This window comes from Ambystoma mexicanum, chromosome 1p (genome assembly GCF_040938575.1).
Source record: "Ambystoma mexicanum isolate Mex_15411 chromosome 1p, UKY_AmexF1_1, whole genome shotgun sequence".
Classification (NCBI taxonomy): Eukaryota; Metazoa; Chordata; class Amphibia; order Caudata; family Ambystomatidae; genus Ambystoma; species Ambystoma mexicanum.
In genome coordinates, this window is record NC_090921.1 from 1304876108 (window position 1) to 1304889830 (window position 13723).

The window sequence follows — 13723 nt, forward strand, 5'->3', positions numbered from 1 at the left end:
CGTGATCGGGAACTGGCGCTGCACAGTTCTTTTTTTTTTAACGGGGGCTGCAGAGGTTTCCCCCGCAACACCCTGCTCACTGCACCACACAGTATAGTGAGCGTTTTGTTTTATACTTGCCTTCAATGCTACCACCAAAGGTTCGAACTTATGGTGTCCGAACCTTTGGTGGTAGCATTTTTAGGTCTTTTTGTACATGCAAACATTTAGGTACGATACAAACTTACAATACCCCTTATTACAACATTCAAACCTCTGACTGAGATTTTACCCATGTCTGGAGCAAGGGGCAGTAGCCATCCCTGAAGTTACACGGATATATTTGGAGACTCTTTAACATCAGAGATATTCCTTGGGTTACACAAATCTTATCGTCCCTTAGGCACCAGAGCTATCCGTCAGATTGCACAGACTGTACAATGTCAGGTGTTAGACAGCAAATCCAACATGTCTGTTTCTGGGGCAACCTCTTTTGTCTGTACTGCTGTGAAGGCTATTCCATGAGTTAAGAGCTCCCCGCAGATAGGCAACTGTATGAGATCACTTATGGATTCAACCGCTGATCTTGACACCCCATGTGCTCTGGCTGCTTCCTATGGAATGCTCTTGGTCAAATTGTTAGACCAAGTTGCTCCTATGAAATCCAAAATTGTTAGAGATGGGCTGAATCACCAGAGTTGGTTCACACCCGCCCTGACTAATCTCAGAAAAGCAAAAAAAAAAGACAGGCAGAGCGTGGCTCGGCTAAGAGTAAGACTGATGTAAATAAGGCAGCCTGGAAATTATTAGAGAAGATCTACAAATTGACAATCTATGAAGCAAAGAAGTGCTTCTTTAATTAACACATTGAAAGTTCTGATAGCTACACCAAGATGTTCTTTATTTTATTGTATTAATTGGACATTTGTAGGGCACCTATGCACAAGTGTTTCCAGGCGCCACAAGACAGGGGGCTGTGGGGAAGACAGAAGAGAGGAAAAACAATAACAGTACTAGGCCTTGTGACATTCAAACAGTGCAAGTGCAGTGACAGTAAGTGCATGGGGCAGGCCAGGGAGGAAGGGCTGGGATGAGGGAAGGGGGAGGATTAAGAGCTGAAAGGCAGGGGGTCCAGGGGCTGGGCAGGTGTTGTGGGGAGCCCAGGAGGGCAAATGCCACGAGAAACCAAGGGTAAGGGTCAGCTAGTGTGAGGAAGGGGTGGACCAGATTCAGGCTGGTCAGGGAAAGGTGTCCGAAGGCAAGTGCTGGTAAGGGGTGCTGAAGTTATTAAAAAGCTTGAGAAACCTAATATACAGCCCCTGTTCCCACTAACGAATATTGTGTTAAAGTACAGCAGGCCTTTGCTGATAAGGTCAATCAGGCCCATACCAAAATTGCTAATAATATGGATGCGGATGGGCAATCCGAATTGTTGGAGGTCACTGAAAGCAGCGTACAACCCAACTTCATGCTTAAACCTGTTACTGTGTTGGAGATGGAAAGAGTACTTGAGAAAATGCACCCCACGACTTGTTTGTGTGATGTCATCCCATCCACACTCATTCTGGGAAACGCAAATGTCTTTGCCCCCCTTTCTCACACGTTTTGTAAATACGACTTTTGCTCATAAATTCATACCCAACTCTATTAAAGATGTTGTGGTAACCGCACTGCTAAAGAAAACAGGTCTAAATCATAAAGAAGACACCAACTTGAGACCCATCGCTAATGTGCCTTGCCTTCTAAAAACTGTGGATAAGATCGCCACCATACAATTTCGGGAACATTAAGAACACTCTGGCACCCTTCATTCAAGGCAGTAGGGCTTCTGATCTAATCATGGCACAGAGAGCACACTGATGCACCTCCAAACCTGAATGCTAGATACCATTGATAGAAGCAAGGCTGGGTTGTTGATATCATTAGATCTGTCAGAATCAGTCGATCTCCTTGATGTGAGTGACTCCTGAGAACTCTATCTACCATAGCAGGCTGATCAAAGGATGCTATAAATTGAATTCTATCATTTATTAATAACAGAAGATCTAAAACGTGCTGCGGTGATGCTGTTTCCGACACAGCCTCAATATATTGTGGAGTCCCACAGGGCGTGTGTTTGTCACCCGCCCCTTTCAACGCATATATTCGGCGTCTTTGTGAGCTACTGAAAAAATGGGGGTGAAGTTTGCAAATTACACAGACGACACCCAACTACTGATAGAGTTGATTGGCAATTACATAAACAATGCTAACAGGCTACCTAATGTCTATCGGTCTGTGAAACACTGACTGTCTGCTAACTGGATGTACTTAAATAGTTAAATAATAGAGCTTATTATTTTTGGATCAACACAAGCCAGAGCCAAACTGGACTCCAAATATTCGAGCTTTGATATTGAGGATAGTTGTATTATGGTGGTGGACAAGGTGAAGACCCTTGGAGTCTTTTTTTTTTAGTCCTCCTTCGGTGCAGACGCTCATGTTGAAGGTACCGTAAAAGAAATCACAGCATCTTTTAAGATTTCTGAGGCAAATTAAATCTTTTGTTTAAACAACAACTGAGAAACCCTCGTTACAGCCATAATCATGCCTAGAGTAGATTATTGTAATGCACTTATGAGCGGTGTAGTAAAGACTGTATTCGTAAGCTGCAGATGGTACAAACTAAAGCAGTCAGAATAGTCAGAAATGTCCAGAGTGGAGATCATATCTCAATTTTTAGGAAGGAGCTACACTGCCATTCAGTGACTGCTAGGGTGCAATTCAAGAAAATTATCGTGGCTCACAAATGCCTCTATAGGACAGCCCCGCCTACCTCGGACAAAGTTTGCACAGTATGAACCAAGCAGACCCATTCGATCTAGTAACACCCAGCGCTAGGTATGCCCAAGAGCTAAACGAGTGAGGGGGAATTTCCACTCCTTCCCAGTCCAGGCTTCTTGTGCCTGGAATGACTTGCCCACTGACCTGCATCAAGAAAAGAATCTGGTTGTCTTTCGGAAAATAAAAATGTGTTTCGACTAATTATACCCTCCTAGTTTCTCGTACCTTGTCTTGTTTTAGATGTACCTCCTGTGTCAATGTGCACCCTGATGCCTGCAGGCTTTGGCGCGTGATAAATAAATACATCTGTGGTCAAAATGGTATTACAGGCTCAATTTCCCAGGTTACACAGATATTGCAGATGGACACATCAAAAAACAGAGATAGGTTACAAAGTACATAAGTTCCTTTAGAAAGAAGAACCATCTTTTAGGCCATGCTGATTTAAAGCATAGCAGATCCGTAGGTTACAGGTTTTACAGACCTTATGATGCACATAACTAGCAAAGTGTGTGCTTTCTTGGGGCCGCAGTCACTCAAGTTAGGCAAATCTTGCAGCAGCAGTACTAAGACTGTTAGACATATTATAATCACAGCTCTTAGAAAGCAGTTATATCTCCCAAGGGTGAACAGCTTTTCTGTTGTTACACATCCAAGCAATACCATAACATACGGGTCTATATACCTTAAACAGCCCAATTATCTACTTGGTTACAGATATCTTGCTGGACTCAGAACTATTTTCTTCCTGGTTAAATAGATCTTGCAGACTGAGGCCTTTCATAGTTGATTTTTCTCTTACTGTACCCAGATATTGCATACTCATGCCTCAAGCAGCAGAGCTATCCATGGGTTATCCAGGCCTCCAGGTCATGCCTCAGTTGGTGGCGTGAGTGCTGAATAGTGAAACTATGCACTTGTTAGACTTCTCTGAAGTCTTTCATAGTGGTCTCTGGCACAGCTTGGCAACTGTTAATAGGAAGTAAATCATTAACCACATTCAAACATCAGCTTATGTGTTTCTTATGACTTTACACACATGATGCTCTCTTCATCTTACATCTTCTTCCTTCTCTTCTTTCACACCTAATTGTATCTTGCTTATTCTCTTACTGTTCCAGGAAACCAATGTGTTGGGAATCCGAGGTCCTCGGAAGATGACTGTCCTTATCCCTGGAATGACTTTGGAGCAGGAGCGTCTGAGCATTCGGCCACAGAAAGTAAGTATTGTGAGGCTGGAGAACAGTCGTACCCATCTCTCAGTTCCCTGGTAGAGGCCTTGGTCAGTTCTCATGTTGAGATCTACTCATGATTTCCTGGGGTTTGGTGGTTCACAAGCTACCAGAGAAACCCATGAGTGTAGTGGAGGATTCCTGAGATCACTGCTACGGAACCCGCAATTGCTGAACTCATGCAGGAAGTGTTAGTGCTACAAGCCTTATTCTGTGAACATGCAGGTGGCAATCCTGGCATTAGATGGACATTGTTCCAGCACTATGAGTCATTCTCAGTGGGTGCACAGGTCCCATTTATTATTTATGTATTTCTTTGTTTCATAACAGTAGGAGGGGAGAACAAGAGAGGGGTACATCACATCCAACACAGGCCCAAGGCAACTGCTTTGAGGATCCCAAAGTCCAAAGCAAATTAAGTGCAAAGTTAAGTGCAAACAGTGAGGTTGAGGACTATCCTAGTTTTCACAAAGGCTGGGATGGGAGACTGTGTAACTGTTGGTTGTATAGTGAGGTGTGATTCAGCAGCTGAGGTCCTCGAAGATTTGACCAGAACATATGTAATCCTATGGCTTGTCTTCTAGGTTTAAAAGTGATGTAGAGGGGCAAGTAGAGGTGTGGTATCTCATCACTTCTCCCCAATGGGGAGCCCTTCCCTGTGGGGGTAGGGAGTTGAGGCCGCTAACCAATGGTCCCTCTAGGGGGGTGGGAAGCGGGACCTCGCAGGGGAGATTTACCTTATGGAGATAAGGACTCCTGTGCTGTGAAGGAACTCCCTAATTCCATTTCCCTTGGCACTACGTCCTTATCAGAAATCCAGTGGCAATGTCTCTTCCACCCTTGATTCATGAATGAATATTACTGAGACGAAGAAGAGTCAATGAAACCTACAGTTATAACAGGTTGCCTTACCATAGTACTGAGAAGAGTTGGTTCCAAGGAGGCATAAAGATTATCTCAGCAACATTAAAGAAGGACTTTGACTTTACACTGGGAGGACCCAGCCACAGGGAACAAAGAGCGAGAAAGGACTGGGAAATAGAGAGAGCAGCCAGTGTGAAGCTAGCCCAGCCTGGAAAGTTCGAATTTGGGAACGTAAAGTTCCAAGAACGCTGATCCCCAGTGGCGGGGACATCCAAGGACTGTCGGTAGAGTGCTGCGGAGGAGGGAGATGCAGAGGAAGCCAAGCTCCTGACCAGTGGAAGAGTGGGAAAGAAGCCAGCGGGGGTGTGACCTCAGGGAGGTGGACCATGTGGTCCTGCAACTGCACTGAAGCTGTGTGGCCCAAGTCGCTGCAGAGCTGCAAGGACAAAGCAGGGAGTGGAGTGAAGGAAGCAAAAAGCGCTGAAGCAACACGAATCAGACCAGCACCCCAAGAAGAACCTGCAACGCTGTCCCAACACGCAACAGGTAACGAGAGTAGCGAGAGACCCAGCAGGGGCTTGGGACAACTCAAGAGTGCCTCAGGAATAATCCCCCTCATCATAGCAGTGGCACCCAGAGAATCAAGAGTCAAGGAGCCTCAGGAGTAATCTTCCTTGTCACAGTAGTGATACCCAGAGAACCAAGTGTTAAGAGAGATTCGAGAGTACTCTCTCTTGTCTCAGTATTGAGATCCAAAGATCTAAGAGTCAAGAGTGCATCGGGGGGGTTCTCCCATGCCACAATGGTAATCCAAGTAACAGTCAAGAGGATACTAGACAACACAAGCTTTCTGGAAGTAATTTCATAGTGGCATAAGACAGGAAGGAATTGCTGGAACTGTAAAGCAAGCAATTGCCAGGAGCCCTTTGAAAGAAGTGAAGAGCCTTTTGAGGACTATTGCAAAAGACTATCCTAAGACAGCCCTCAAGGCTGTGCAAGGTGGGCCAGGATAAGCAAGTCATTCTCCTGACCAAACACTATTTGTTGAATTAGAAACTAAAGCAAAGTATTGTTGGAAAAGAGATAAGGACTGAGCCAGTTCAACAGAAGGGAGTCAGTCTCTTTGTACTATTTTCATATGGATGCTGAACCCTTTTGTCGATCAGTGGTAGGGTTAGAGTAGGTCTTTGGCAGAGGATGGGAACTTTTTATTTGGACAAACATCCTGGCGATGAGCACCCGAGTTGATATTTGTTTAGAGACATAGGAAGATGCAGGTTATTTTCTTTATTTCTTAAATACAACTTTGTTGAAGCATGCCACCTATTTGTCTGACTCCTTACTCCACCACACCACAGTAGGCAGAGCAAGCCATGAGGTTAGGACTGAAATCTCCTGCCTTTTAAAAGGGCAAATCCCAAGGCACGCAGGAGAACTCCAAGCATTTTTCCCACACTTACCAGCAAACTCACACAGCATCCCTAGTGAAGCAGCACAATACATCACCTGTGGCTCCCTGCCAAAGAGACATATGAAATCCAGTTCAAGGCTTTGTACACCTCAGTTCCTATGAAGCCAAGATGAACCACCTTTGTGCTTCAGCCAATCTGAGGTCCTCACTAATTTACAAGCACAGCAGCAAATCCTCAGAAAAAGTCCAGCGCAGGGAGAGGGCTATCCAAATCAAGGCTCTCAGTCAGGCATTGTGGGTGTTTTTAAAAGATGGTACTGGCAAACCATTGGCAACTGTTTGAATTAAGGAGGAGCCTGAAAGAAGAGAGGAGCATGGAGATGTGAAAGAGGAGCTGTAAGAGAACTAGGACATTGGGGCAGAGGAGGAGGCTGGCAGCTGGAGTGGGAGAAGGAAGTGTAATAGGAAGATAAGGAGGAGGTGGGAGAACAGCAGAAGGAGTTAGAGGATAAGGGAGGTGGAAGAACATCAGGGTGAGGTGGAAGGAGAGGAGAAAAAAAAGGTATGAGAACATCAGTATAGGGTTGGCAAAAAGCCAAATTATGTAGAATGGGAATAAGGGATGAGCTGGGAGAACATCACGGTGAGGTTGGGGATTAGCAGGTGGGTGAAAGAGAAGATGAAGAGGTTGGTGAGTAGCAGAAGGAGGTGGATGGAGAAGACAAAGAGTAAGTGGGAGAACATCAGGAGGGGGTTAATGAAGACGAGGAAGCTGTGATTTAGAAAGATCGGGCAGAAGGTTCAGAAACATCAGAAGGGGGTTGTCATGGGCGCTACTCCCGAGGGGCCAGGACTGGCCCAGCGCCCTCGGAAGCAGACCCGTCTTCCACTACTCCGGACCCAGCAGACCCCTACAGGGGCCCTTTGGACCATGTCCTGGCGCCTTTGGCGCCAGGCTCATGAAGGGTTTCAGTCCCGGCGCCATAGGCGCCGGGCTCATATTGATAAACAGTGTAATAATGCTTGGGTGGACTTACCTGAGGCAGACCATGATGCATATTTACCCAGAACAAACCAGTCTGGTTGAAGTCCCCAGCCATCAGGGCTGGGAGGAACTATTCCCTCCATTCAGGAACTCTTTTCTTACCTGGGTGGAACCGGTGGAAGAACACACACTGGAAGCACTTCTCTGCTATTTAAACCACGCCCGATGGAAAACACGTGCTTTGCGTTATTCTGCAGCAGCAGCAGGACGCTCACCGAGTCGGCTCCTGCATTCCAGGTCCAGAGTCATCTTCAGCTTCCGCGCAGCAACCTGTGGATGAAGAAAGACACAGAACAATACTTACCAGATCCCGGAATCCAGTCACCGGCAAAACCTGCAAAGAATAAACATAAGGTTAGAAAAGTGCAACTCGCTCGCAGCCGCGCCCGCTTACCTGATCCATCCGTGATTGTAACAGAGCTAACCGCGGCCTTCTCTTCGGCAGCTTCTCTGCACCTGAAAGGCAAAGGACATAATTAAAAAGGGGTTCGGGTGAAGGCAGTCGCATTCATCTTAACTTACCAGTTTTTGCACGCGCAGTAGCGGCCGCATCAACCTCAGCATCCCGGCACCTGAAAAACAGGAAAAAGACATTATTTGAGGTGCCATTAAAAGTGGCCAACGATCATTATACTTACGTGCATCGGCACGTGCATTGGCAACGGATATAAAGACCGCAGCATCCCGGCACCTGAAAACTAGAAAAAGGACATTATTAGAGGTGCCATTAAAAGCGGCCAACGAACATTATACTTACGTGCATCGGCACGTGCAGCGGCAACGGAAAACTACGCCCACAGCATCCCGAGGCCTGAAACAAAGGAAAAGGGACATTATTGAGGTGCCCATCTTTTAAAGCCGAAAGACTACAGTATACTTACAGGCATCCGCTCGTGCAGTAACGGCGGCATCGCTCTTCGGCATCCCAGCACCAGTGCCACAACTAAGGCAGCAAAAGACTTGAGCCTCAACACTGAACTCATCCAGTGACGTAACTGGAATCCACGCACCTCTGCACCAGACGCAGGATGGAGAGCTCAGCATTTATACGCCTAAGGTGAGAGCTCGCCGAGACAAGTAGAAAGCTAGGCTGTGGGAGAAACTGGCGATTGGTGGGAGAAGGAATCCCATCAAACGGTGATTAACCCTTTTTCTTCCACCTGCAGAAAACTTACCCTGCAAGTCAGACATTCGATAAGAGGAAGCCCAGTCCTGAGAGTCGTCCGAGCTCTACGCTTCTCAATTGAAGAAACTATAGCAGCCCAGCCGGGATCAGCGCCTCCGTGGGAATCAGGTGAGTGTTACAGAACGCGAAGCCCACCAATAACCTCCTACCCAGGCGCTATGGAAACCTCCAACACAGACCAACTGGCCCAGTTATTAGGGGAATTAAGAGCTGAAGTTCATGCTGCCCGCCAGGAAACGAATGCCCTTAGGAGAGAATTGATAATATCAAAAGAACGAACTGATGATCTCGCGAGACAGTTATTACAGACACAAGCGGGGCAAACCCCGCTACCTAATTCAGGAGGGAGCTATATCCCAGCGGCTTCAGCCAATCCTGTTCAAAACAACCTACCCGGAAATGAGCCATTGGCACCGCCTGAACGCTTCTCTGGTGACCCTAAAAGGTTTGCGGTGTTTATAAATCAATGCCGATTGCACTTTCTTTGTAGACCTGCAGCCTTTCCGACTGACCAGACTAAGGTAGCCTTTGTGCTTTCGTATCTTAGCGGTAGTGCCGCTGATTGGTCGATCCCTCTGGTTACACAGGATGACCCGATCCTTCGTGATTTCCCGACCTTCCAGGCAAATATGGAAAGACTTTTTGCAAGGCATTCCCAGGGGCAGGCCCTGGACAACAAACTCCTTTCCCTACGACAGGGCAATCAAGATCTTTTGGCCTACATTGCATCATTCAATAGGCTAATCAAGGAAACCAGATGGCCTGAGGACAAAAGAATCACGCTTTTTCACCGGGGGTTTGCGTGGCGAACTCAAAGACGTCCTTGCCCAGGTAGTGAATCCTCCTCAGGATTGTTCAGAGTACATTGGTTTAGTGGTCCAATTGGATCACAGACTACAAAACAGAAAGGCGGATCGATCCAGGTTTGAAACACGAGTGTTCCCTAAGCCTCAAAGTCACACCAAAGGAGTTGAAGCCGTCGAACCTATGCAAATTGGGGTTTTAAAGGGTCCCCTAACCCAGAAAGAACGCGACAGGAGACGACAAATGCAACTATGTCTCTATTGTGGAAATTCAGGACATTTTCTTCGAGATTGCCCGGTGAAACCACCTAAGAAGACAGTGGGAGCTTCTGATAAGAGTTCTGAAAAGCCTGAGCCGGGAAACGACCTCGCCCGACAAGTGTAGAGGTCCGCTTGCCGAGCGTAAAAACCAGTTCTTTGACCTCGCACTTCATAATGCCAATGGTCCTCGTAAACCCAGAGCAACCGGATCGTTTGCATGCAATTAAGGCATACATTGATAGCGGAGCAGTTGGAAATTATGTGGACCGCAAATTGGCTTCCAGGATGAACTTACCTCTTTGTCCAAAGGTGGTTAAAGACGTCATTACCACGGTGGATGGGACGGAAATCGCCTCCGGACCAGTGACCCATACCACTACTGAAGTGACGATACTAGGCCAAGACGGGCATCAGGAGGTAATTATGTTCGACGTGATCAAGGCTCCTCAATTCCAATTAATTCTAGGGATTCCTTGGTTGGAGAAACACAATCCTCAGATTGATTGGCGAGCAAAGATGATAAAGTTCCCAGAGTGCACACCAACCTGTTATCCACGACCCAACATTGGCCTAGCGTCAGTAACGGCTGACGGTCCACAATTACCTCTAGAGTATCGAGAGTTCCAAGATGTTTTTCAAAAGGAACAGGCTAACACCTTGCCACCCCACAGATCATACGATTGTCAGATAGATTTGCTACCCGGTGCAACTCCCCCTTGCAGTAGGATTTACGCCCTTACCGAGCCTGAGGACCTTCATCTGCGACAGTATTTAGACCAGTACCTGGCCAATGGCTTTATCCGTCCGTCGAAGTCCCCTGCATCCTCGGCTCTGTTCTTCGTACCAAAAAAAGAAGGTGACCTCAGAACCTGTATAGATTATCGTGCTCTGAACCAGATAACAGTAAAAAACCGGTACCCCTTACCTCTGATCCCGGAACTCCTTGACCAGGTAAAAAACGCCTGTATTTATACTAAGCTTGATCTCCGGGGAGCTTATCACTTGGTACGGGTCAAGGAAGGAGATGAATGGAAGACGGCCTTTCGCACTAAGTATGGGCTATTTGAATACCAAGTGATGCCCTTTGGACTATGCAATGCACCGGCCGCCTTCCAATATTTTATGAATGATGTCCTCAGAGAGCTCATTGATGTCTGCGTTGTCGTCTACATAGATGACATTCTTGTGTACTCATCTTCAGAAGCTGACCATCGAAATCATGTTAGGGCGGTCCTTGAAAAACTTTGCCAACATGAACTTTTTGCCAAGCTCAAAAAATGTGTTTTTCATGTCACTGAGGTCGAATTTTTGGGATTTATTCTGACACCCAAAGGAGTCCACATGGACTCGTGAAAAGTAGACGCTATCCTCAAATGGCCGTCTCCTACTTCCGTGAAAGGCGTTCAGAGCATGCTAGGCTTTGCCAATTTTTACCGTAGATTTATTCCAGAGTTTTCACGAGTGGTACAACCCATCACCGCCCTCTTAAGAAAAAATAAACGCTTTGAATGGTCTGCAGAAGCAGAACAAGCCTTCCAAGAGCTAAAGGCTAAATTCACCTCAGCGCCAATACTGAAACACCAACACCCGGACCTCCCTTACATCGTTGAAACCGACGCCTCCAGCTTAGCAATGGGAGCAGTCCTATCACAAAGAGAACCAGAGACTAACCAACTGCATCCTGTGGCATTCTGGTCTCGGAAGTTCTCGGCGCCTGAGATCAACTACACCATCACAGACAAAGAGCTTCTAGCAATTAAATCAGCCTTTAAGGCATGGCGGCAATATCTCCTCGGGGCCAGACACACCGTCACAGTGATCACCGATCATCGAAATCTGCAGTATCTGAAAACCGCCAAGGCTCAATCCTCCAGACAGCTTCACTGGGCTCTATTCTTTGCTGAATTTGACTTCGTGATCACTTATCGCCCCGGCAACAAGAACGACAACGCGGATGCTCTTTCCCGAATTGGAATGGGAGATAACGTTGCCAATCCAGAACCTGTACCAATAATTCCTGAACAAAGGATCGTGGGTCTGATTTCTTCACAATCCATTGAGGATATTGAAGAAAAAACTAAACAACTTGTAACCTCACCAGACTTACTGAACTGGTTACAAAAAGGAAAAGATTTCACCGTAAGCAATAACTTGCCTTATTTCCAAGGACGATTGTTCCTACCACACGCCGATTTACAAAGACAGGTAATCTCCTGATATCATGATTCATTAATTGAGGGTCACCCTGGCATTGCCAAAACCACAGAAAAGGTGAAGAGACACTTCTGGTGGCCTTCGTGGAGAAAAGACATAAAGGAATTCGTGATGTCCTGCGGTGTGTGCGCTCAAAACAAGGGTCAGAAGAAGAGGCCGGCTGGTCTTCTCAACCATTAGACATCCCACCGTATCCCTGGCATACCCTTTCCATGGACTTCATCACAGACTTACCCTCCTGTTCCGGGTACAACACCATTCTTGTTATTGTGGACCTGTTTTCTAAAATGGCCCACTTCATTCCGCTAAAAGGCTTACCTTCAGCATCAGTCCTAGCCAAAGTATTTCTTGAAAACATTGTCCGGCTACACGGCTTCCCGTCAGTACTAATCTCAGATAGGGGGAGCCAGTTTATTTCCCACTTTTGGCGTAGCTCTTGTCGATTAGCTCAAATCGAGGTAAGATTTTCGACCAGCCATCATCCCCAGACCGACGGGCAAACCGAGAGAACAAACCAGACTCTCGAGCAATATTTACGATGCATGCTACAACAGTCGGAGAGTAACTGGAAGGACACCCTTTGGATAGCTGAATATGCTTACAACAATTCAGTTCATTCGGGTACCGGGAAGAGTCCCTTTTACATCTTGTATGGGATTCATCCTCGAACCTCCAACCTTGATCCACCTCAAGATCTTGGAACACCCGCCGTGGATCAATTGCACACCGTTATTACCCAAGCTTTTAAGGAAGCGACTGCACATCGACAACAAGCTAAAGAGAGGTACAAAAAAGGAGCAGATCAACACCGAAGCAATGCCCCTCAATACCAGGTTGGGGATCAACTCTGGCTGTCCACCAAACATTTATCGCTTAAAGGGCCTCGCACCTTCAACCCCAAATACCTGGGACCATATCCAATTACGGCCATAATTAATCCAGTGGCCGTTAAATTAGAATTGCCAACCCATATGAGAATACATCCTGTATTTCACGTATCTCTTTTGAAACTCGTGCAACCTGGAACCAGATTGACCAATCCTCCAGAGCCCATTCAAGTGAATGGGGAGCCCGAATTTGAAGTAAAAGACATTTTGGACTCTAAAATCATCAGATCGAAGCTATTCTACCTAATCGACTGGAAAGGCTACGGACCTCAGGAAAGGTCATGGGAACCATATGACCACATCCATGCTCCTCGTCTTGTCCAGAAATTTCACCGAACCTTTCCCGATAAACCAAAACCCCCGGGGAGGACAAGTTTGGGAGGGGCCTTGAGGGGGGGTGCTGTCATGGGCGCTACTCCCGAGGGGCCAGGACTGGCCCAGCGCCCTCGGAAGCAGACCCGTCTTCCACTACCCCGGACCCAGCAGACCCCTACAGGGGCCCTTTGGACCGTGTCCTGGCGCCTTTGGCACCAGGCTCATGAAGGGTTTCAGTCCCGGCGCCATAGGCGCCGGCCTCATATTGATAAACAGTGTAATAATGCTTGGGTGGACTTACCTGAGGCAGACCATGCTGCATATTTACCCAGAACAAACCAGTCTGGTTGAAGTCCCCAGCCATCAGGGCTGGGAGGAACTATTCCCTCCATTCAGGAACTCTTTTCTTACCTGGGTGGAACCGGTGGAAGAACACACACTGGAAGCACTTCTCTGCTATTTAAACCACGCCCGATGGAAAACACGTGCTTCACGTTATTCTGCAGCAGCAGCAGGACGCTCACCGAGTCGGCTCCTGCATTCCAGGTCCAGAGTCATCTTCAGCTTCCGCGCAGCAACCTGTGGATGAAGAAAGACACAGAACAATACTTACCAGATCCCGGAATCCAGTCACCGGCAAAACCTGCAAAGAATAAACATAAGGTTAGAAAAGTGCAACTCGCTCGTAGCCGCGCCCGCTTAC

General features: G+C 47.0%; 1 protein-coding gene across 3 annotated transcripts in view; it reads left to right on the forward strand.

Annotated features, from left to right (window-relative positions):
• LOC138453344 (tubby protein-like) overlaps positions 1–13723 on the forward strand; it is a 197611-nt gene that overhangs the window by 178524 nt on the left and 5364 nt on the right. For all 3 annotated transcript variants that reach the window (XM_069606092.1, XM_069606108.1, XM_069606100.1), the window contains one exon: positions 3924–4022. In XM_069606092.1, the coding sequence (XP_069462193.1) occupies positions 3924–4022 (99 nt within the window). The remainder of the gene's footprint in view (positions 1–3923; positions 4023–13723) is intronic.